The 21,811-nt window shown below is 56.1% G+C and overlaps 1 protein-coding gene across 7 annotated transcripts in view; it reads left to right on the forward strand.

The window, feature by feature from the left end:
- SPSB1 (splA/ryanodine receptor domain and SOCS box containing 1) overlaps window positions 1–20,523 on the forward strand; it is a 66,513-nt gene extending 45,990 nt beyond the window's left edge. For 4 of the 7 annotated variants that reach the window (XM_057703428.1, XM_057703450.1, XM_057703459.1 and 1 more), the window contains exons 2-3: window positions 10,035–10,877; window positions 18,484–18,744. In XM_057703428.1, coding sequence (XP_057559411.1) covers window positions 10,184–10,877; window positions 18,484–18,611 — 822 coding nt within the window. In that variant the 5' untranslated portion in view covers window positions 10,035–10,183 and the 3' untranslated portion in view covers window positions 18,612–18,744. Of the gene's footprint in view, window positions 1–8,814; window positions 8,940–9,616; window positions 9,729–10,034; window positions 10,878–18,483 lie in introns of those variants that run through there. The other 3 variants (XM_057703414.1, XM_057703421.1, XM_057703405.1) reach the window with 3 other exon arrangements.
- The last annotated feature ends 1,288 nt before the right edge of the window (window positions 20,524–21,811 follow it).

Consider the following 21,811-nt stretch of genomic DNA (forward strand, 5'->3'; position numbering starts at 1 on the left):
GCAGCGTCCTAGTCCCCTGGAGGCCTCATCAGAGTGCAGACTGCTGAACCCCACCCCCAGCATCCCCGATTCACGAGGTCAGGAGTGGGAGCCAAGCATTTGCGTCTCTGCTGATCGGGGGACCCCACTTTGAGAACCATTCCTGTGAACCTATTTGCAAGAGAGCATCCCTACAGCCTCTCCCCACTATAGAAACTTTACAGGATTTCTGCCCCTGCTCTTGACCTAAAGGGTTTACATTATTCAATGGGGTTTTTGAGGTCAGACAACCACAGGTGGCTTTGCTGGAGTGGTGGTCTCACACAATGGGACCTGCCTTGGTATTCCCTGCCTGAGTGCTCTCCTGCACTTGGCATTCAAGATCCTGTCCTTTAAAATGTCCCCTGATGTTAAAGGGAGGCAGGAGGGGGCAGGGAGTGGCATGTATTAAGCACCTACTGTATACACCTCATGCTGTTTTGTTGAGTGCTTTAGCTACACTGAATGCTGCCCTTCCCCCTTCTTTTACACCCCCAGGGGGTGTGAGAGCATCACCCGGGTCTGCAGGATGGGATAAGGGGACCCGGGCCCCTCTACCTCTCTAGGCAGCCAACCCCTTGAACCTCTCTGTGAGCCGATTCCTCTCAAAGCCTTACATCTCTCCCTGGCCTCCCTCCTGCTCATTCTTCCTGAAGAGACATGGGGTGACCCAAGGGACCACTCTCAGAGGTGACCTTTCCCAGTGGGCACATCCCGCTGGAAGAGGCCCATTCCCACTCAGGCCTCCAAGCCCTAAAGCCTGGACGTGGCCAGACTTCATTCCAGGGGCCCCGATGGAGGCCAGTGACCAGTGGGGTGAGCCGGTGAGCGCCCCTTCTGCAGGAGGCCGGGGCCTCCAGAGAGAACCCTTGTCTCCCTGTGGAGCCTTCTCTGGGCACCCACCTCAGGGAAGACGAGCCCCACTTTTCTCGGGGCAGGAATGAGCTCAGCCGGGCCCCAAGTCTACCCGGGGGTTGTAGGCTTCTACCACCAGCCAGGTGGGGCGAGGAGGGGCCTGCATCCCCCAGCCTTGCCCCTTGGGCGCCCATGGGCTCTCCCCGCAGAGGTGGCCTTGGCCGTGTCCTCCAAGCCGCCTTCCTGTCCCCTTCCCATGGGGCCCCCAGCTCCTGCGTGGACCAGGCAGGCCCCACTGGGTGGACCACCCAGCCTGAGCAACGTGGGGGGCCCACCACCTAGACTTCATCCCCACCGCACATCTGCAGCTGTCCCAGGAAACTTTCAGGAAGGTCACCGTGTGTCATTGTGTGTCACTCAGCTCCCCCCAAAGAGCAGAGCGTCTCATCTTTGTGAAGCACAGGCCATTGCCGTCATAACCTTGACTCGGCGGCAGCCGTGACTTTTTTTTTTTAATTTTTAGTCTCTGAATGAATGTTGATGCTATTTCCCAGGGGCAAGGCTCAACTGATTCGAGCCCTTTCTGAAAGCGCCATGAGTAATCTGGGACCTTCCGTAGGTGTTGCGGCAGGTGCATTTTTTGGTCTTTTGAGGTCAGAGGCTAGAGCTCTGGCCCGTGTGGGATTTTCTCTCCAGAATCGCTCATCAGAATTTTCCAGAAAGGTCCAATACTTTTTGTTGATTCTGGGGGCGGACACTGACTTTTATATCCCTGCTTGAACAAGACAGCTTTCCTGGGTCTTCGGGGGCATCCCTCCTCAAGGTTGCAGGTGGGGTGGGGCAGGGTTAGGCTTAAGGCTAGGGGACCCACATACCTCTTGTCCTCTGGTTGGTGGCACCTTGGCCGGGGCTCCGTGGCCAGGCTTGCGCGGAGCACGCCCTCCCTGGGCGCCCCCACCACCGAAGCGTGTTCCGGAGCCCCGGCCCACGAAGCACGAAACCCTAACTAATAAGCAGGCAGAGCCGGGCAGCCCCTCGGCCCGGCTGCAGAAGTTGCATCCTGATCTAATAACCTATCAACTCAGGCCTGCTTCTCTTGCAAAATCCTGGGCTGCAACCAGTGATGTGTGAGGCGGGGAGGCGGAGAGAGCTTATTTGATCTGCAGGTGAAAGGAGGCTTTATAAATAGGTCACCTTGTTCCACATCCTGAATTTTATTCTTTCCCCATCTTGGGTTGAAACAATGGTTTTACTGTTCTGGGGTCAGTCGGACGCACCGAGGGGGAACTGAGCTGAAAGGGGGTGAGTGTGTGTCTGCCGCTCCACAGTGGCGGCCTCTGTGTGTCCCCTGCCCCCCACCCCGTTCCATCCATTTGTCACCTGTCACCTCGGACGTGTCTCCAACAGAGGGTGTTGCTCGTTCAACAAACCTTTTTTTTTAAAACAACAGAACAAAAAGATAATTTTTAGTAGTTCCAGGGCCAATTGATCTGAAAGTGGTTTTTTGGAAGGCGGAACTGCGGAGCTGTGGCTTTAATTGAAGGGACAGCGTCAAGTTCCGGGCAGGTGTTGAGTGAGCTGCCCCAGCTGAGCCAAGATTGGCATTCTTGCCCCCTCCAACGTCCCCCCACCCCCCCAGTCCTCCTTCCTCACCTCCCCACCTGGCCTTGGCGGAGCACAGAACCATGTACAGCCGCCAGGGCTGGGTTTCCTGTCTGAGCATGGAGCAGATCTTTTCTTGTTTGGGGCCCACAGAGACAGATAGCGACCCCATTTTTGCTGGGAAAATTAAAATTTGTGATGTGAAAACAGTGTAATTGGAAGTCTTAACAGAATTCCTTATAGAAATACTGTCCCCCTTGGGGATGGTTCCAGAGCCATAGCTGGGAATTCTTGTCCTTTATTTTAAATGCCCAACTGTCTCCATGTGTATCTTCTTGGGTAAATTAAACATTTATCCTGTGCTTGCTTTATAAGTGACACACGTGGAGCGCCTGTAGGAACAATTGCTTTGGGGACAACTTGTTCTCGTGACTGTAGTATGTTAAATCAGTTTTATAGCTTTTTACTCTTTGTTGTGTACTTAAACATTTTCATTGCAAAAGGGAATATGTATTAAATTTTTTTTTTTCAATTCAAAAAGTCCTTAAAGTGAATGCATCTTCCTCCTGCCCCACCCTCCAGGGTTAACGGTCGTGAAATGTTTGGTGTTTATTCTTCCAGACCTTTCTCTATCCCTCAGACCGATAAACACGCATAGACAGCATCTTTTAACAATTCTGTTCTTACAGACATAGGATCACGCTCTGCATGGTATTCTGCAATTTGCTTTTTAAAATGTTACAGCATCATGTTACATTTTATGTTAAATCAGCACATCTGAGGGACCGCCTCCCTCTCTCCAAGGCTGCTGGAGTTCATAGTGCGGTGCAAGTCTTTGGCCACGTGTCCCTGTGCAGGGCTGTAGGGTTTTGTAGGTGAGACGCTGGAAAGCTGATCCGTGGGTGATCGTTGCATACTTTACACCTGGATGAGGACCGCCACATGGCACCTGCACTCCGTGAAGCATGTCCCAGTTGAGGTCTGGCTGGCTGGGGTACACACCCACACCTGTACACAAATGGCCTTTTCACAACATCCTTTCCGGTTCCTTTAACCTTTGTTAACCCTGTGCATCTCACAAGGCTCGCTGGTCCCCCTGCCACCCATAGAACCCAGACAGCATCACCTCTCTCTGTGTCTTGCATAGTGAAAACCATGGGTGTATCCAATAAGCATTCTCCACCGTGTGTGTCCAGGAGACATGGATATGAGCGTGCCTGTTCCTTCCCCCATAGAGAGAATCGCTGCCTAAAGCCTGGGGTGCCCTTTGCCCAGCCCACTGTTCGGACCCCCAAACAGTGCGCTTCAGGGCTGCTTCTCATTCCTCCCCAGCCCTGGGGGTCACTGTCCAGTCTGGGCTTCCTTCCTTGCTTGTCTACCAATTCTGGATCTGGTTGACCCTCCCTCTGAGGGCACAGAGAGCCCACCTGGAGGAGCCCAAGAGACTAGAGGGAAGGTGGTTTGTGAGGCTTTGGTCTTCCTTCCCGTGGAGAGCTGTGGTCCCCAGCAAATCCCCTCTGAAGCAGGGCTTTGGGGCAGGAGCACTGGTCCCCGGACCCTGAGCAGAGAGCACTTGATTGGCTGCCGGTGACGGCAGTGGGAGGAGGTTCATCCACTTAGAGCCCGGGGTCCACCTGGAATGCCATTGAGGACGGGTGGCTCTGGTGGGTTCTTGGGGACACTGCGTGGAAGGCTTTTGCCGGTTAGAGAGTCTGAGAGGCATCCCCTTTCACAGTGAACCGTGAACTGACTCTTGACCCAATGAGGATGACGTATGTGGCGTTGGAGGGGAAGGGCATTCTCAGTAGGCGGAAAGTGTCCGACTAGGTCAAGCCATAGGGCTTTGAAGACGTCCCTCCCCCTCTGTCCCAGAGCTTTTTTTTTTTTTTTTTAACTTTTTTTTTTTTTATTTTTTACAATTAACTGCATATATTTAGAGTGTACAATTTGGTATCCCAATCTCCCAATTCATCCCCCACCAACCCTCCCCGCTTTCCCCACTTGGTGTCCATATGTTTGTTCTCTACATCTGTGTCTGTCCCAGAGCTTTTGATCTCATTCACTCTGCTGAAAGTAAATGCAAAATCCAAGAAGTCTTGCCAGGTTTCTAGAGTGTGTGTGTGTGTGTGTTTTCATATGTACACATGTATTCTTCGTCCTGGTTGAGATACTCACCCTGCTGTATTTAGCAAGGGTAACGACCCGCCCACTGAGCACAAGAGTCCTCTGTCCCCACCGGAGCCTGGGTCATGCTGGTGGCTCTTCTCACCTCTTTCCGGGCGTGTCATTGGTTTTTGGGAAGCACCAGGCGCTGGAACCTGGTTTGCAACAACCTGCTGCTGCAGCTCCAGGGACTGATGACAGTAGGAGCAGTGTCTCATTGGAGACGAGCAGAGGGTGGCTGGGGGCAGGACTTTGGGGCGGATGTGGTCTTAGGAACATGTGGCTAATGTGCGATGCTTTGTGAGAACGAGCGCTCCCACCAAGGGATTGAAGAGGAGTGGGGGCCACCGGCCGTGGCACTGCCTGGACATCCTCGCCTCCGTTGTGCTCTTTAGCCCTGATGCCACCGCAGTTGCTGGAGCTCTAAGTGTGCGTGTGTGTGTGTGTGTGTGTGTGTGTGTGTGTGTCTGCTTGTGACTGGTGGGGAGTGGCTGCAGCAGCGAGGTCATCTCTGTCCCCCACTTCTCTCTTCCAGCCCCACAGGGCAACACACGGCCACCCCCTCCACACCCTCTATGGCTTTGCTTCTCCCGGTGGGGACGAGGGCTGGGTCCTCCCACCTCCTGGAGGTTCACCAAGGACTTGCTGAGTCAGCCCAGGCCCTGACACTCCGGTGGCAACTCTAGCCGCTGCAAGGCCTGGACATCAGCATTCGCGTCTCAGATGCAGAAAAGGGGGCTGGTCCTGGATCTGGGGTCTGGATTGCTTCTGCCACTTCCTACCTGAAGTTTGGTGCCCACCAGGGACTCCCTCCTTGGCCCGGCATTAGCAGGAACTGCACGGGCCAAAACAGCGTCTCCATCATTTGGCACCTCTGGGTGAGGCAACCTGCTTCCCCTCTCCCCACCACCTTCATGTTCAGGTATTTTAGCGATAGTGTCAGCAGTTTTGCTTGGGTTTACAACAGGGGTCAGCAAGTTATGGCCCCTGAGCCAAATCGGGCCCACTGTCTGTTTTTATAAATAAAGTTTTATTGGAACATAGTCACACCCATTCACTTACATATTGTCTAGAAAACCAAGAATATTTGCCATCTGGCCCCTTATTTGCTGGCCCCTGGCTTAGAAGGGACCTTAAACTTGATCTGCTGTAGCTCAGTATTCCAAGCACTTGGGTCTTAGCCTAATGACAGTGTCCATCTGTAGGACCAAGTACAGTGGCCAAGAAGATGGCTAACAGTGATCTTTGTTCAGTGTACAGAGCACGGTCTGAAAATAAAAACAAAAACAAAAAAATGAAAATGCCTGTTTTCCAGGTCCTCTCTGGAACATTGTCTCACTTGAGTCTTAGGTAAGTGTGGGACACCCATCTTACAGAGGAGCAAACTGAGGTTTGGAAAAGCTAAAGACAAGTCCTAGGCAGAGGGCAGGGGATGGGAAGCTGGGGGAGCAGGGCTGGCGGGTGAATGATGCAGAGTGGGGAGGTGAGGATGGGGCAGGGCCCGGGGGTGGGAGGGAGCGCCCTGCCAGGCCACGGTCCCCGAAAGACAGCTAGTGGATCTCTGTAGCCACATTTGAGGGCAGCTGGATGGCTTTGGTGGCCTTGCGTGGCAAGGAGGTGGCTGTGTATGGACAACAGGAAGTGTTGGCCTGGACACAGGGTGGGGTTGGGCAGGTGACAGGTGAGTCAGGAGTAGCCTTAGGGTAGCCAGAGTGACTGACCACCTAGGAGCTGACTCAGATGGCCGGGGGGCCCAGAAAGAGCACAAGGGGTGGCTCACATCCCTAGCTAGGCCCCGGGGTGCCCTTGTGTGGGAGAGGTCCCGAGATGCTGCAGACACTTTTGCCTGCCCTCTCCGCCTGCTCTCCCCAGCCTCTTCCTCCCAGGGGGCCCCGTGGTCCAGGGGCCGGAAGCCTCCTGTACCCCCACCCCACTGCCGATGGTTCCCAGCGTGGGGGCCCAGGAGGGTAGGAGCTTACCACAGGGCCGGGTAAATAAACTTGCTTAGCAGTCAGGAGGCAGACTCTCAGAAAGGGAAGAACGGGTGGAGCTGCCCTGGACAGACAGCCAACAAGCCCCCGTGAGCTTACACTGTCTTTTCTGACCCCTCGTTCCGGGCTGGACAGACCTTGCTGCCATGAGATTCCTTCCCGCCTCCGTCTTGTGCTTTCCTACCGCAGGGATCCCCGTGCAGGGCCCTTAGTCTGGCTCAGGGTTTGGCCGATTACATGCTGGTCTGTTCTTGTAAATAAAGTTTTATTGGAACTCAGCCAGGCTCATTTATTTGTGTGTTGTCTGGGGCTGCTCTCGTACTACAGGCAGAGATGAGTAGTTGCACAGAGACTGGTGGCTCACAAAGCCTAAGACATTCAGTGGCAAGCTCTGGACGGAAAGTTTGCTGACCCTGGTCCAGCTGAAGTAGGAGTTACGTGTGTGCACAGGCCTGGACTTACTGGCCCGTGAGCTCCTCCCTCCCTCTCTCCCCTCCCCTCCCCCCTCCCCATCATCCTGTTCCCCCCACCTCTGACTTGTCCTCAGCCTCCTTGTGGTCCTTCTCCGTTCCCACCCATTCCTTTCCAAGTATTTTATTTATTTTTTAAATAATGTGAATTCTTTTTTTCCATTCATGTGTTCTGTTCTACATAGTCTTTCTTTTTTTAAAGATTTGTTTATTTATTTATTTATTTTTGGCCACATCGGGTCTTTTTTTTGCGGCACGCAGGATCTTCGTTGAGGACGCGAGATCTTTTTTGCAGCACGCAGGCTCTTTGTCGCGGCGTTTGGGCTTCTCTCTAGCTGTGGAGTGCAGGTTTTTCTCGTCTCTAGTTGTGGCGCACGGGCTCCAGGGTGCGTGGGCTCTGTAGTTGAAGCGTGCGAGCTCCATAGTTGTGACACTCAGGCTTAGTTGCTCCTCGGCATGTGAGATCTTAGTTCCCTGACCAGGGATTGAACCCTGGTCCCCTGCATTGGAAGGTGTATTCTTTACCACTGGACCACCAGGGAAGTCCCTTTCCAAGTATTTTAATGTGTTGGAAGGACTTTTCCCCACCACCTTCCCTTCCTACGTGGTCCACCTGCCCAGGGTCTCCTCTCCCCCCAGCCCCAGCCTCCCCCTCACTCTTCCCACCTGTTCCCATGGGCGGGGATGGGGCGGGACCTTTAGCGCCATGAGATTCTGGGAGAGAGGTTAGAGCCAGCCGACAGGAGGGCAACAGGCTCCTTCACTCCAGGAAGCAGTAAAATGAACTCTGTTCAGAAATTAATTCCCTCCTTGTCCTCCCAGAGAGCTGACCTGTGTCCGCAAGGGGTCCTGCACAGAGAGGTCTGTGGGTGCTTCTGACTTTGAGATCTGCCTCGGACCAGCCCTCTCCTGGCTCAGAAAGATGCTGCTGGGGAGGCGTGGAAGTCAGGGGTCAGGGAAGGCCAAGCCAAGCGGCCAGTCCTGCAGTTCCCAGGACCATGTTTCCACAGCAAAACCCAGGCCCTCCCTACCCTGGTAATCGAACCCCAAAGCCACAGGTACCCGCTCGGCAGGACCCTAGGGGGGACTCCTGGATGTTTTGATGGCTCTTGAGAATTGATGGGACTGAAAGCTTGAAATTGGGGTTGTCCTGGGAGTTCTAGGTCATGAGGTCGTGATATCCACAGAACTTTCCAGAACCGGGGTGGTCCCCTGGCTGCAGAGGGACCCTCAGCTCTGCACCAGCTTTGCAAACGTTTGACACGAGGGGTCCCAGCCCATCTGTGAAGCAATGCCCATGCGGGAGCCCCTTGTGCCACACCAGAAAGGGGAGGGTGAAAAGGATGACCTGCCCACTGAGGTAGGGGGTTCTGGGGCCAAGCGCTCCCACACGGGTGTTTGCCGAGAGCCAGCCTCCAGGAGCCCTGGCTGCTCTGAAGACAGCATCTCACGGGGTCTCTTCCCAGCTGAGAGGGAGGCAGCTCCAGGGCAGCCGGAGACTGGACTGGCATCCAGCCCCTCCTCCTGGCCCTGCTGGACCCTGGGTGCCCAAGAGGGAGGCCTGTGGTCCCAGGTCCCCAGATTTCCTGCGGCCGGTCCCTGCCCTCATCCCCTGGCAGGTGCTGTGTCTTCTGCCACACCGGGGAAATGGCACGCCCACTCAGCCCCCACACTGCACTTCTTTGTGTTCTCCTTGTCCCAGGCACCATCGTGCTCCTTGGAACAAGTGACCCCGTGATGCTTCTCCAGCAGCCAGGCGCTCGTGGCCTTTCGCCCAGCTCCTCCGTGTCCTCGTTTAGTCGTGTTTATGTAGCCAGGAGCCTGCCTGCTCCCTTGTCTGGTCAGTCCTGGGAGCCCGTCCCCCAAACCAGGCAGCCAGGACTCCCTTCCACAGGCCAGGGGGCGGGGGTTGTGATGGCAGGAAACACCTTCTCTCTTGGAGGCTCAGGAAACCAAAATAGCTCGTGATTTCCCTTCTCCAAGGCAGACACCGGGGACAGGAGCGGCAGGGGTGGCCAGAGTCCTGTCCATCCACGTTTCAGCCCCCCTCCTCCTGGTGCTGCCAATGGAGAGGATGGACGGATGCAGTGAGATCTCTCCTCCAACCCATGGCTGCAATCTGCCTTACAGGGGCCAAGAGACAGCGTAGCCAGGGTGGGAATGAGGCGTCTTGGAGTCGGACTTCCTCACCAGATGGGCTGTGGGGACTTGAGGAGCCAAACATTAGCTGCTAGTTGAAGAGTGGGTGGGAAGGGGTGGCTGTCTAAGTGTTGGTCCAGAACTACCGGGGGGGTGGGGTGAGAGCCTCTGTGCCCACCTGACTCGGGGCCAGCTGTGGGCGAGAGGTGCTGTGGTCTCAGGGACCGCCGAGCCAGGAGCTTTACGCTCTGGGGTTCCCTTCCCTAGTGTGAACCGGTGGTGTGTCTTTGGAGGTGGCTGTGCTGGGAAAGAGAGGAGGGACTGGGAGTTCTCACACAGCTTCTGCTGCACTCAGGGATTCACCCTCCCTCCAAACAGCAGGCACAGGGAGTGAGCTTCCCCTTGCTTTGACCGGGAGAGATGCCCACGGCACTGGGATGATTTGGAGATTGGGCCAACTTGGCCTTCTGCCCTGAGAAACCATAACGAGGTATTTGGTGAGCCTCAGGCTGGGCACCCGGCACAGTTAAGTGTAACGCCCGCCCGCCCCCCCCCCCCCCCCCAAGCCCATCTATCCACACAGACTGTCGGGTGGATGGCCTCCCTCCTTTATGCCAACCTAGCTGCGGGGACAGAGGGAATCTGCCCAAGCTCTGGCCCGCCCGGAATCCGGTGTGACAGGAGCCCGACAGGCAGGCTGCTGGGATGTGCCGGTGTGACATGAACCTAGTGAATGTCTCCCCTTCCCTCCGCACCCCCTGCTCACCGTCCTCCTGTTTCTCCTTCCATCCACTAGGCAGTTCCGGATGCTCCACACCGGGCAGAGGCCGCCTAGCAACCTCCCTTAGGAGTGCCACCCGGGCCTGATTGGAAAACTAGAGAAGAGGCCCTGTGATTGATGAGTTTGCCTTGGGCGTCGGTGACCAGGTGAAACGGGAGGCCGACATGGGTCAGAAGGTCACTGGAGGGATCAAGACGGTGGACATGAGGGACCCCACGTACCGGCCCTTGAAGCAGGAGCTCCAGGGTCTGGACTACTGCAAGCCCACCCGCCTGGACCTGCTGCTGGACATGCCCCCCGTGTCCTACGACATCCAGCTGCTCCACTCCTGGAACAATAACGACCGCTCGCTCAACGTCTTCGTGAAGGAGGACGACAAGCTGATCTTTCACCGGCATCCGGTGGCCCAGAGCACGGACGCCATCAGGGGCAAAGTCGGGTACACGCGCGGGCTGCACGTGTGGCAGATCACGTGGGCCATGAGGCAGCGGGGCACCCACGCCGTGGTGGGGGTGGCGACGGCAGATGCCCCCCTGCACTCCGTGGGGTACACGACGCTCGTGGGGAATAACCACGAGTCCTGGGGCTGGGACTTGGGGCGCAACCGGCTCTACCACGACGGCAAAAACCAGCCCAGCAAAACCTACCCGGCCTTTCTGGAGCCGGACGAGACATTCATTGTCCCTGACTCCTTCCTGGTGGCCCTGGATATGGACGACGGGACCCTGAGCTTCATTGTGGACGGACAGTACATGGGAGTAGCTTTTCGGGGACTCAAGGGCAAAAAACTGTATCCTGTAGTGAGTGCCGTCTGGGGCCACTGTGAGATCCGCATGCGCTACTTGAACGGACTTGACCGTAAGTGTCCTCTGCGCCGTCTGAGGTGGCAATGTCCCTGGACTCCCCATGTCCCCCTGGTCCTCGCTGGGCCCAGCTAAAAGTTTACAGTTGCTGAAATTTAAATGTCTTTAAGTAGGCATCCCAGCATTCAGATCCTCAGAGGTGACTCTTGCCTGCCTCTGGTTAAATGAGGGCTTCTAGCCAGAGTCTGCAGCTTACATGGCAGTATCTTGTGGATGGATGGATGAATGGATGTATGGATGGATGGATGGACGGACAGACAGATAGATGGATGGACGGATGGACGGATGGATGGAACAGTGGATAGATAGATGGGTGAATGGATGGATGAGTGGATGGATGACCAAAGGAGTGGACGGGTCGGTGGGTGGTTGGATGGTCTTTGATAGATGTGGTTTGTTTCTGGTTGACCTGCCTCCAGATTTGATCTGCAGTTGCCCATGTTCTAGGACAGTAACCAGCGTTTTATTTTGCTGGGTTTTGCAGCCTTGGGTGTACTAGGGCCTCTCACGTAAATGAAAGCCAATGGCCTCTCATTCATTAAACAGGTTTAGGATCTTTCCTGGTGCTGGAGGCTTCTGAGTGGGCTTCTTTGGGATACAGTCCCCTGGGAGAGGCTTGTTCAGTCATGATGTCAGGAGGCCCTTGGAGAGGAGAACGTGGATCAGAAACAGGCTGAGTCAGCGGCAGTTTCCACCTGTCCCTTTGGAAAAGGGAATGGCCTTTCTCAGACCACGTGTGAAAATGGCCTACCTGTGGCAGCACTGTCCCGGTTTGGGACGTGGAAGGCTCTGTGGCCGTATGGCTGAGAGTCCATGGTGGCAGGAGGCCCCAGGGTTCCAGCACTGTCCATACCCATGCTCGACCCTCACTCCTTCATGGGTCCCGTCTACCATCTGAAAATCTCATCTTGGAAAGGGCGTGGGCTGGAAAGCTTCTGCCACCCACGCACTGACCTCTTTAAGGGGCAGATGTGGCCTGGCACCTGAGCTCTGACCCCACCGGCGGGCCAGGTGAGCTGTGGGAGAGTCCGAGGGTCAGGAGCACAGATGCTTCCTCTGGTCTTGCAGCCTCCAAAACTCGAGGTTCCCCCACGCCTCCTCTTCCCTACTGCCGTCTTTGGAAGATGCCCTAGAAAACATCCAAGGCCATGAGGCAGAGGGAACTCTTCAAATGACTCTCTTTGGAACTGTCCGCTTTACCTGTGCAGCCCAGCACCCTAGGTCCTGGGACTCCTGGCAGGGGCGGCCAGGTGTACATCCAACAGGTAACCTCTCTGAGGAAGTAACCTCAGACCTGGTCTAGGGAAGCAGCAGGGCAAGTGCCGCGAGTCTGTCTCCCCAGGTGACAGAGTAGAAAGTCCACAGCTACAACTGCTCTGGGCGGGGATGGGCAGGGATGGGAAGTCCCGGGACCTAGGGTCTTAGGGGACCGTGGCCTGCAGCCCTGCCTGCCTCTTCCTAGCAGAGAGTGACCACGGGCCCGGAGAGTTGAATGCCCATTGTGTGCAGGCAGATGAGTGAATTGTGGGGTCTGCTGCATTGTTGCCCGGCCTCTGAGACTGTCGGCCCCCACAAGAACGGGGCAGCCCTGTCCCCTCAGCCCAGGTCCACCAGTGCCAGGGGTTTGCACAGCTTCACTGTTCGCGTGCCAGGCTCCAAGACAGAACACAGACTGCAGAGCGGCCAGGAGGGGACTGGAGCCCGTTCACCCGTGGCAAGTCAGGGCACGAGCAAGCAGAACGGTTCCCGCGTGTAGTCAGGACACAGCTCGGCAGCGGTTCTGCTGAAACTGTCCCAGAAGCCCAGACTGGCGTGATCGGTAGATGCCCTGTCAGCTCTGCCTCAGATGGGATCGTAGATGCTTTCGCAATTTTTCTTGTTTGGGAAACTTAAAAGGGGTTGAAGGGGAATGGGGTAGCATGGACAGGCACTGCAAGAGCCCACCCCTGAGCAGAGGGGAGACCGGAAGTGCCCAGAGGCTTGGGCCCCCTCGACACTTGGTTACTGATGAAGACACCTCTCCCTTCCCGTTATAAGGCCAGGCGGTGCCAGGGCCCCTTGGCTTCTCTCCCCCGCTGCTCGGTCAGAGATGAATGGGCCCTGCTCTGCACTGCTGGCTGAGTTTGGAGGACCCGGATGGGAAACCCCATTAGGGTGAGGGTAGGGCAGCATCCCCAGCTGCCGCAAGATGTCAGATCTCGTGTCCTAGAAGGGCCACTCTGGCTGCTGTGTAGCAATGGATGGTGGGGGCAAGAGTGGCCCCCAGGAGGTCGGAAGAAGCCGTGACGGTTGTCCAGGGGACAGGTGATGAGGGTGAGGGCCAGGGTGGTGCCGTGGACGTGGGAAGTGGAATTTGAGATGCTCACCTGACACATCCTGGTAGCTCTGCAGGTCTGGAGACAGGGTCTGGGACAGTGGTCAGTGGGGATAGAGCTGAAAGCTGTGACCCCTGGATCACAAGGAAGGGAAGGAGGAGAGGGCCGGGGCTGAGCCCTGGGGCACGCCATTGTTAAGGTCAGGTGGACGGCGGGGAAGGAGAGGTAGGGAGTAGCTGTGGGGCTGGAGGGGACAGTAGTGTTCTGAGAACTCGGTGAAGAAAGGATACTTCAAGAAGGACACAGTGATGCCAGGTCAAGTACACTCAGCGCTGAGACTTGTCCATCAGTTTTGGCAATGAGGCGATCACTGGTGACCTTGACAAGGGTCGTCTGGATGGGGTGGGTTCAAAAGCCTGAGGGAGGGGCTGGGGTAGAGAGGAGGATGGTGTGTTCATTTCCTGGGGCCACAGGAACAAATGACCACCAACTGGGCAGCTTAAAGCCACAGAAATGTGTATTGTCCCAGTTCAGGAAGCCAGGTGTCCGAAACCAAGGTGTGGGCAGGGTCAGTGCCTTCTGAGGGTTCTGGGAGAGTCTGTCCCACACCAGCATGTCTTGGCTTGTAGATGCATCACTCCGTCTCTGCCTCCATCTTCACGTGACCTCCTCTATGTCTGTCCTCTTCTTATAAGGACAGGGCTCATCCTACTCCAGTATGACCTCATCTTAACTAATTACACCCACAAAGATCCTGTTTCAAATACGGTCACATTCTGAGGTTCCAGATGGTCCTGAATTTGGTGGGGGGTGGGGGGGTCCTATCCCACCCACAGCACCTGCCCCTATCTGTGCAACTGCCTGCGGGGGAGCCGAGATAGTGACAGACAGAGCCCAGCGCTCAGATGGTGGAGTGTCTGTCAGGTGAGGTCAAAGGGCATCCAAGTCCTCTGCCCAGGAAGGTTTGCTTTACTTTCCGTGGCAGCTGAAGAAGGAGGACTGTCAGGGTCCACTCAAGGAGCAGGGCATGACAGGCAGACGCTCTGGCCTCGTCTGGCCAGATACATCTTTGTGGTGTCAGGCCTGTGCTGGGCTTTGCTCTCACAGTCTTGGAGGTGCTTCTGACCTGTTACTGCTCCTTGGGTTATCTGGAAAGTCTGCTCCCTCCTTCCCCGCCCCGCCCCGCCCCACCCCGGCCGCCAGGGCCTGACCTCAGCAGGAAGCAGCTGTTTGCAGAGCGGGTCAGCCAGAGTCGCCAGTCGCCAGAGGGTGTGTGTGCGATAACTCCCCTGCCCCCGCAACACACACACACCATGCTGCCTTCCCTGGGACGCCAGGTGGGCCCTTCCCAGCAGAGTCTCTGCCCCAGTGCTGGGGCGACGGGCTGAGCTGGCCAGGGCTAGAGCAAAGGCCGTGTGTTCCTACATGACCTCCACCGCTGTCCAGCCACCTCTGACCTCAGGCTACTTGTTCTGACTCTTCCTTGGGGCTCGAGACTGCCAGGGCTGAGGCCGTAGCCAGAGCAGCTGCTGTGTCATCTTGCTCTTCTCTGGGGCAAAAGGGCCGCAATGGCCATTGCAGGGAGGAGACAGGGCCCAGCTTGGCCACTAGGCTGCCCGCCACTCTCCCTAGAGATGCACAAGGGAAAGGCCTCTTTGCAAGCAGCAGACCGGCTGTCACCCAAGGGAGAGTCCCTGACCTGTGGGTCCTCCCTGCCCCCACTGCTTTTCGTGGCACCGCCCACTAAGGAAGCATTTCCCTGCAGTTCAGCATTTTCAAATTCCCCCTTTTTTGGCTCCCAGGTAAATCTGGTGTGGTTTGTCGTGATCGTGGGATCAGGAAAGGCCCAGTTCTTTTCCTGCTTTCACCTTGGTGACCTCCTGCTGGTGTCCTCCCAGCCTCCTGGGATGTCCTCACCTGACAACGCCTCCCCATTCCAGCTGGGCTCTGGGGGAGCTCCTCGTCGGGGAGACCGATCACCACCCCCTGTAAGGGCTTCCTTCTCAGGCAGAGAGGCCATGTGGGGAGCAGGGGGTCATATGAGGACAGCAGGTTCTCAGAACCAAGCGTGCCTGAGTTACCTGACCAGGTGTCAGGCATCCTTCCCCAGTTGACAAAGACAAGGGGTTGGTGTTTTGTTTTGCTTCTCTTTTGTAAAAACTGTTTAATGTAAAGGAAAAATGCACACGTGTCCTGGGGTGGTCATCCCCCACCCACGACTTTCTAGCATCCGTCTCTGGAGCATTTTCATGGCAAGCTACTTGCAGGAGGACGTGCAGGGCCAGTCCCGGGAGCCGTGAAGGCAGCATGTGGGAACGTCGCTGAACCAGGCACTTCCTGACTTGAAACATTCATCCTTGACCTCAGAGACCCGACGTTCATCCACAGCCCATGAACTGGACACAGGGCCGGGCCCTGGAGCTCCAGCTGGGCTGCAGTCTCTTGGAGAACTGGGAGGTGGTCCTGGCCGTGCATGTTCAAATAGGCCACCAGGTGGGCGCTTCTCCTGGAGACGTGGACATGGGCGCATGGCCTCATCCAATTCCTGGACCTTCTGCTCCCATAAATAGTGCCGGCCTCACTTCCTGATTCCTGAGCCTCACTCTGAGCGCCACGCCCTCTCATTCATATAAAGCATGCAAATGAGCAGGCGCCAGACTTCCCGGAGGTGGGCATGGCGGCCAGGGGCCCCTCCCGCCTCGTGGAAGATCTGTGGGCACCGGCTTTGTGGATGGAGCTGGATGCAGAACCTGCAGCCCCCAGGCAAAAGGACTGAGGTCAGGGAGGCCTTCTGGGTCCTGTTAACAACCAACCAAAATCTGTGGGACAAATGTTTTCCCTGGCACGGTGCCCATGTCCGTTTCTGTAGCCTCGTGCTTGGGCTCTGCAATCAGACCATGACCCTGGGCATCATTGTTTTGCCTCCTGCAAGATCGGTGGGGGTGGGGTGGAGGCGAGAATGACCTGAGGGTCATCCTGAGGTTTCTTCCTGAGGGTGTTGATGAGTTGACCTGAAACCCATTTCGCGAAGAGGTAGTGATGGGAACTCTCTCTCGGCCCTCCCCCACAGCCCGCAGGGCTCTCGGCCCACAGTCAATGGCTCTTGAAGTTTTCTCAAGTGCCTTCGGCCACCAGGGGAAGCCCCTCTGCCTCCCAGTCGGGGCTGAGCCACGTCCTTGCGGGAGGAGGTTTCTGAGGACGGAAGAGAGCTTCTGAGTGGAGGAGAGGAGCCGACTTCCCCCACTCGATCGCTCGGAGGACCACTCACTCCTCAACGGCAGGTCCGGCTGAGGGCTGCTGTGAGGCGTCACTGGCCTTCAGACGCTCAGCCCGTGGGACTCTGGGGAGCCTCTGGTCCAGATCCCTCATCTTCCAGCTGGGGAAACTGAGGCCTGGTTGGAGGGAGCAGTCTGCTCGAGGTCAGGCTGCTGTGCAGGGTGAAAGTGAGGGGCCAGATCTGGGGCCACCGAGGCAGGTCGAGGTCCAGTGAAGGAGACCCAAGTCTCTGCAAGCTGGCAGGTGGGAGGATCCCAGCCCAACCCACCAGGAGCCTGTGGAATCCTTGACCTGCAAAGGTGGAAGGTCATTTAGTTCATCCTCTTGCCTCCAGGCCGAGCTCCCCTTAGTCATCCTCCTGCCTCCAGGAAAGGCTCCGCTTCAAAGCTTTCCATGAAAACATTTGCCACTTCCATCCCGTCTCCTGTGACTGCCCACTGGGGATGAAGATCCATTGTTTGTCTTCTTTCAAAGCCTGGAATTTTGTAAATCCGCTATCCAGCCTGAGATGTATTCTTTTTTAAAAAGTAACAGCTTTATTGGGATATAATTCACATGGCATACAATTCACCCACTGAAGTGTGTGATACAGTCTTTAACACACTCACAACGGTGCAGCCATCGCTGTGGGCTACCTTGGAACACTTTCATCACCCCAAAGGGAACCCCTACTCAGTCACTCCTGATTTTCCCCAGTGCCCACCCCCAGCCTTAGGATTTGGTCTTCAATAACTGAATATGTATTTTTTTATTTGTATTTTTATTTTTATTTTTGGCCACGTGTGTGCAGCTTGCAGGATCTTAGTTCCCTGACCAGGGATTGAACCCAAGCCCTCAGCAATGAAAGCACCGAGTTCTAACCACTGGACGACCAGGGAATTCCCCAAAACTGAATTTTTAAATGTTATTCTTAATCTTCTGAGACGCATCGGTGAATATTAAAGAACTAGTGGAATGAGATCTGAAGGGAAATGCTGGGGTGCGTTTCTCAACTTATTGGTCTGACTTTTATTTTGTTCACAGAGGAGTTGGGGGGGACCATGGATGAGGCCACACATCCCTTCATGTCAGCTCTTTGCTAGTCCACGACACCGTGGGGGGGACCCCGAGCTGTTCAGGTGTGCTCACCTGTATCTGGTTGCGTGGATGAGAGCCAGGAGGAGTCAGCTCCGGAGGGTCTGGGGTGAGCAGGGCCCCCTGTGCCCACAGCAGCCTCTGGGGCCTTGGAGGGCATGACTTTCTGGTGCCTTCTGGAGCTGAGAATGTATCTGAGATGCAGGCTGCAGGGAGCCTCTCTTGCAGGAAGCTAGGCCCCTGGCCCTCCAGGGACACAGGACAGAGGTGTCCCCGCAGGCTGCAGCTAGAAGCTACCCTCGAATCCAGGTTCCTGAGGCAGTTCAGCCATGAGCTGGGCCCAGACTGCTGGAATTTGGGTCCCAGCCTGTGACCCTGGCCGTTCAATCCCCTCTGTGCCTGAGCGCCCTCAGCTGTAGGACGGAGAAGAGAACAGTCCCCGTGAGCAGCTGGGTTAACGCAAAATGATTCTCCTCCTAAAAGTCCGCGTGGGGTCTGGTGCTGGGGGTGTGTGCAGGGGAGTCCGTCCTGTGTGCATTGAGGGGGCTGCTAGTTTGGTGGGTCAGAGCAGGTACGGCCTGGGTCAGAATCCTTGCACATGTCCCACCAGCAGTGAGGCCCTGGGCAACTCTAGCCCTCAGTTTCCTTATCTGTAAAATGGGGATGATCACGGTACATCTCCCTGCGATTATTAAATCATTCATCATACACCGTCGTGAGGATTAAATGAGGGCTTACGAAGGGGCCTGGTCCAGTGAGTTCTCCGTGTTAGCGATTAATAACTCATTGAAAAGGTAGGATGAGTTCATCTGTAGTCATCTGGGTATTAAAACTAGTATTAAGGATGCTGTTGCTGCTCTTGTTAGCGTTGTTTGCTCCAGACCCACCCAGAGCTGTGCTAACCCCACCTCCTCTGTCTCTCCTTGGTTTCCGCAGCGGAGCCCCTGCCGCTCATGGACCTGTGCCGCCGCTCGGTGCGCCTGGCCCTGGGGAAGGAGCGTCTGGGGGAGATCCACGCGCTGCCGCTGCCCGCCTCCCTCAAGGGCTACCTCCTGTACCAGTGATGCTCCACCCGGGACCGCCAGCACGACCACCCCCCGGTGCCAACTCACTGAGCCACTGCCGCGCCTCGCGCCTTGGACCGGCGTCCGCGGCGTGGGAGGAAGTCCTACTCTTCCTCTTCATCCTCCCCGGCTGCCCCGCCGGACACAGCCTGCTCTGGACACGGGCCCCTCGGTTCCCCTTCCGGACGTTGGCGGAAGTCCCCTGCATGCCGTATCACAGCCCCTCCTTGGAAAAGGACACAGAGGATAAACTCCTACGCTGAGCTCTGATCTGCTCTCAGGGTGGCCTGGGTACTCCCCCACCTGCCGGGTCCCACGGCACCAAGAGCAGATCCTGGGGGTGCTAAGAGGTGCTTAGATGAGAGCCGGTGCCTGCTTAGTAGGGCAGCCGCGGCGGACGAAGCTCAGGACGTCAGAAGCTCACTGTGGCCACCAACGCGGAAACCAAAACTGGACCTTCCCCAGGCGCATGCGCACCCAGCGTCAGTCCTGGCTGTGGGTGCCCCCCGTGCCCTGTATTTATTCTTCTAACAATAACAAAAGCCATTTATTTATTCCATTTAGAAAGGACACCTTGTTCGGGTCACCTCTCTATGGAGGGTTCCGTTGCTTTTCCTCCACCTGCCCCTCCCTGGGATGTGTGTGCCTCACCTGGCCTTTCCGCTGGGTCGTGTCTGTCATGTGTCCCCACGTGGACACAGGGATGTCTTTGTTTGGGTGCCTTGACCTACAGTTTCCAGGGGGCTGCGAGTGCCCAGGCGGGCCCCTGAGGGAGCTTCCGCCTCATGTGCAATATGAGTCTTGGGGGACCCGTCTGCACGGGCAGGGGCAGCTCCCCGTGTCTCTCCGGGCAGCACTTAGCACTCGGGTCATCCATCTTTGCATGTGGTTTTATTTCTTTAGTCTTCCGTGGGGTTTTTTGGTGTGGGTTTGGTTTTGTTTTTGCTTTCCTACCTGAGATTTGCCACGTGCATCCTCAGAAGCTCTGGCTTCCCCGAGGACCCCCCGAACCGAGACAGGAGGATGGGTGGGTCTCCATCCCCTGAGAGGCGGGGGGCAGGACGGGGCGGGGGAGACCGGAGCAGAGCCGTGTGTCCCAGAAGCCAGTGCAGGTCTCCGCTTGGTGCCCCTGTCCGGGCTCTGGGCCAAAGTGGAGCAACCCCAGTTCATCACGGTGCCCCAGAGCCGCGGGGTGGGGCAGGGCGGGGCAGGGCAGGCAGCCAACAGGAGAGGGTCGCACCCTCCCCTGCACAACTCCCCCACGTAGCAGACCCCAGCACCTGCCGCCATGGTCACCATGTCTTATGTCTTGAAGTCAACTTTCTTAGAATCTGCCTTCTGTTCATTTCTGTACAGGTACAATAGATGACTTTATTTGTTTAAAATGTTTAATATATATGCATATATATTTGTCCGTATGAATTATGTTTTAAACAGCTGCTGTAGAGTACCTTTTTAAAAAAAAAAAAAAAGTCTTCCAGTGGAGTATATTTTTTAAAGCACAAAATTGGTGCCAAGACTGGGTGAGGACTGTAAATTACCCCTGTGTTATTTTGAGGTTTTTTTTTCCCCCCAGAGGGCGGGGCGGGGAATCTAACCTGTAAGACCTTTAAAGATATTTCCTCACTCCTGTTTCAGGGTGGGTCATGTTCTGATGAATGTTACACATGGAAGGGTCTCACTTATACAGATCCCAGCCTTATGGCCTCGACCCAGCCGTCTCCTGCAGACGCTGGACAAATCACCAGGCTCCTTGTCATCTCCCTGCCCCTCCCACCCGCAGCTCCCCGAACCTCGACCCCTCCCTTCTTTCCTTCCAGCCCAGAGCCTTGTGGCCTGTACAGTTTTGAAACTCCCGTTCTGTTTTATGATGGTTGATAATAGTCAGTAACCTAATAAAGGAAAATTTATTAAAATACAAGCTGTTTTAGAGTCCCTCTTTGTGCTTTGGGGGAAGGGAAAGGGGGTGGGACGGACTCCTCCCGGCTCCATGGTTTTCAACAGATAATGGGGTGACCCCGGCCCCGACCCCTTGGCAGAGGGTGGGATGCCAGCTGGAGCCCCAGACGGAGGAAGAGAATCCAGGAGGGGCGATCCTAGAACATCCCAGTCCTTTTTCAGAAGTTCGTGAGCCTGCAGCTCAGAGGGAGGGACTTGCTGACCTAGTAGAAAGGATTCTGCACATCAGCAAGTGCCTCTGGCCTGTCGTTGAGTTGACTGTGGGCTTCTTGGAGCCCAGATGTGGGCTCGGAGCCCAAGCGCTGGGCACTCGGCGGAAGGAGCTGGGCCTTCATCCGTCTTTGTGTCCCCAGAGCCAAGTGCACAGGGGTGCTGAGTGGACCCGTCCTGCCAGCTGCTGTGGGCAGGGTTCCCCCGCTCCACTCGCCAGCAGAGAAGACAGGAAACTGTGGCTTAGAGGACTGGTGAGTGATAAAGTGAAGGGTCAAGAAGTTTACGAGATATGATCCATGACTAGTATCCGAGGAATTAACAAGAGTGCCTTCAGCTCCCTGTGGACACTTTGAATTCTACAGGCATGTCGGGATCTGGTGGTGCTGGGAAAACTGCCCTGGTCTGAGGGCCCAAGACCCCTGGGACCAAGGTCCCCTTTCCCTTTCTCCAAGAGCCTCCGAGCCAGCGTTCCTCAGACCACCTGCATCAGCGCCAGCTGGGATGTGTTTGTTAAGATGCTCCTCTCAGGGCCCTGCCTGAGAGGGACTGAATCAACATTTCTGGGGCCAGGCCCAGGAATGTGCAGTTTTCTCCAACTCCCAAGCGACCTTGTCTAAGAGAGTTTGGAGACCACAGTTGGCGACTCTGTCAGCTCTGCCTCTGGAAAGGTTGCAGGGTAGAGGGAAATTCTTTCGGTGTGTGGCTGGGTTGGCCTAGCAAGGAGCACATGGCCTCCTGAGTCAGACCTGGGTTCCAGTGTTGCTCTGAGCGTCATCAGCTCTGTGACCTTGGGTGAGCCTCTGCAAAACGGTAGTCACCACAGTGCGCACCTCGGAGGAGGAGGGTTGCAAGAGTGAAATAAGGCTTTGGAACAGGGCCGGGTCTATTAGCAAGGTGCAAACAAATGCTTTCTTAGCTCCTGCACTTCTCTTCTGGAAAATGGCAGTTCCTGGATTGGAATTGGTCTCTGAGAATGGACCAAACATTCCTCATCCAACTTCCTGACAAATATTCTTTCCTCCCAGGTA

This window comes from Hippopotamus amphibius, chromosome 1 (assembly GCF_030028045.1).
Source record: "Hippopotamus amphibius kiboko isolate mHipAmp2 chromosome 1, mHipAmp2.hap2, whole genome shotgun sequence".
In the NCBI taxonomy this organism is placed as follows: Eukaryota; Metazoa; Chordata; class Mammalia; order Artiodactyla; family Hippopotamidae; genus Hippopotamus; species Hippopotamus amphibius.